General features: G+C 44.8%; 1 protein-coding gene across 1 annotated transcript; it reads right to left on the bottom strand.

Moving 5' to 3' along the window:
* Positions 1 to 316: 316 nt before the first annotated feature.
* Positions 317 to 1,249, bottom strand: LOC119283784 (cysteine-rich receptor-like protein kinase 6; the record flags this gene model as incomplete). Its single annotated transcript, XM_037563192.1, has 3 exons — positions 317 to 783; positions 866 to 1,019; positions 1,128 to 1,249. Coding segments are annotated over 3 exons (600 nt in total), but the record flags the coding sequence as incomplete, so codon positions are not given.
* Positions 1,250 to 1,251: the final 2 nt, after the last annotated feature.

Raw genomic sequence — 1,251 nt, 5'->3', positions numbered from 1 at the left:
TAGTAGCAACCAAATTTAAATTTTAAGAAGCCTACTAGTCAAGTTTTAATTAGGAGGCTTTTAAAACAATATATTAATTTGGTTGGGCTTCTAGAATAAGCCGGGTAGGGGAGCTTATTCTGGAAGCCAGCAAAAGAATTTGCCCTCTGCAACTTTTTCATGGTTACCATTTTCCCACTCTTGCGATTATTTGATGAGCTTTTGTACGCACTAAGCTTAATTATTTGTGTGAGCTGTGGCGGACCGGCATACATATATGTAAGTTCAGGCTATGGCCTGCCGGAAATCGTTGATCTATGTAAGAAAGACTGTAAGGTTGATGGTTGACTAATTAAAATTTTACCCGCAAAAGAATAATAATAATTCATTTTCAAACATCTCCGAAAAATAAGTATGATGCTCTCGCATTTGTGAGAGCCATTTTAGTTGTAGTTACTTATACAAACTTCTGAATTCGTCCTACCTAGGCTGCACATCGGATATCGTCACGTCATTGCTTGAACCGGGGGCATCCAGGTTGCTGTGGTAACTGAGTGATGGACTGATGATGCCAGGTTGTGCGAAGCAGAACGCTGGCCTGGGGGGAGTCCGCATAGTCATCGACATGGAATGGCTGTCGAGCATGACGACCACTTCCGACGCGGTCGGCCGGGCGCTGGGATTCCTCTGGACACACAGCAGCCCGATTTGCACGCAGTTTCGCACCTCGCTGTCAGGGTAACGTCCGGCCAGGGAAGGATCTACCACCCCTTCCATCGAGCCTGCGCTCCACTTCTCCCATACCTGTACGTCAAAGATAAACAGCAGCTCGTTGAGTGAGGTAGGTTATACGTACACATGTATTACATATCTGTGCGGATCTTACGTAGCTGAGCAGAGATCTGCAGGCAGTATCATCTTCAACCGACCTATTGTTCCTCCTACCAGTCACAATCTCTAGAACTATGACTCCGAAGCTGTACATGTCGGACTTGGTAGAGACTTGGCCGCAGTACGCATACTCCGGAGACATGTATCCACTGCATGAATTAGTTCCAAAAATAAACAGTCGTCTTCAGTTAATTTGACTAGTACTTTGTGCAATCAACATGTATATTTGCAGAGAAAGTATAGAAGTACAGACTTACATTGTACCGACAGGACGTTTTGTTATATCCATTGATTGATCTCCACCGAAAGCCCTAGACAGACCAAAGTCCGAGATCTTGGGTGTCATATCCAGGTCCAGTAAGATGTTGCTTGGCTTCAGGT

The sequence above is a fragment of the Triticum dicoccoides genome, chromosome 4A (assembly GCF_002162155.2).
Source record: "Triticum dicoccoides isolate Atlit2015 ecotype Zavitan chromosome 4A, WEW_v2.0, whole genome shotgun sequence".
Classification (NCBI taxonomy): Eukaryota; Viridiplantae; Streptophyta; class Magnoliopsida; order Poales; family Poaceae; genus Triticum; species Triticum dicoccoides.
This window is presented reverse-complemented; position numbering and strand designations above follow the sequence as displayed.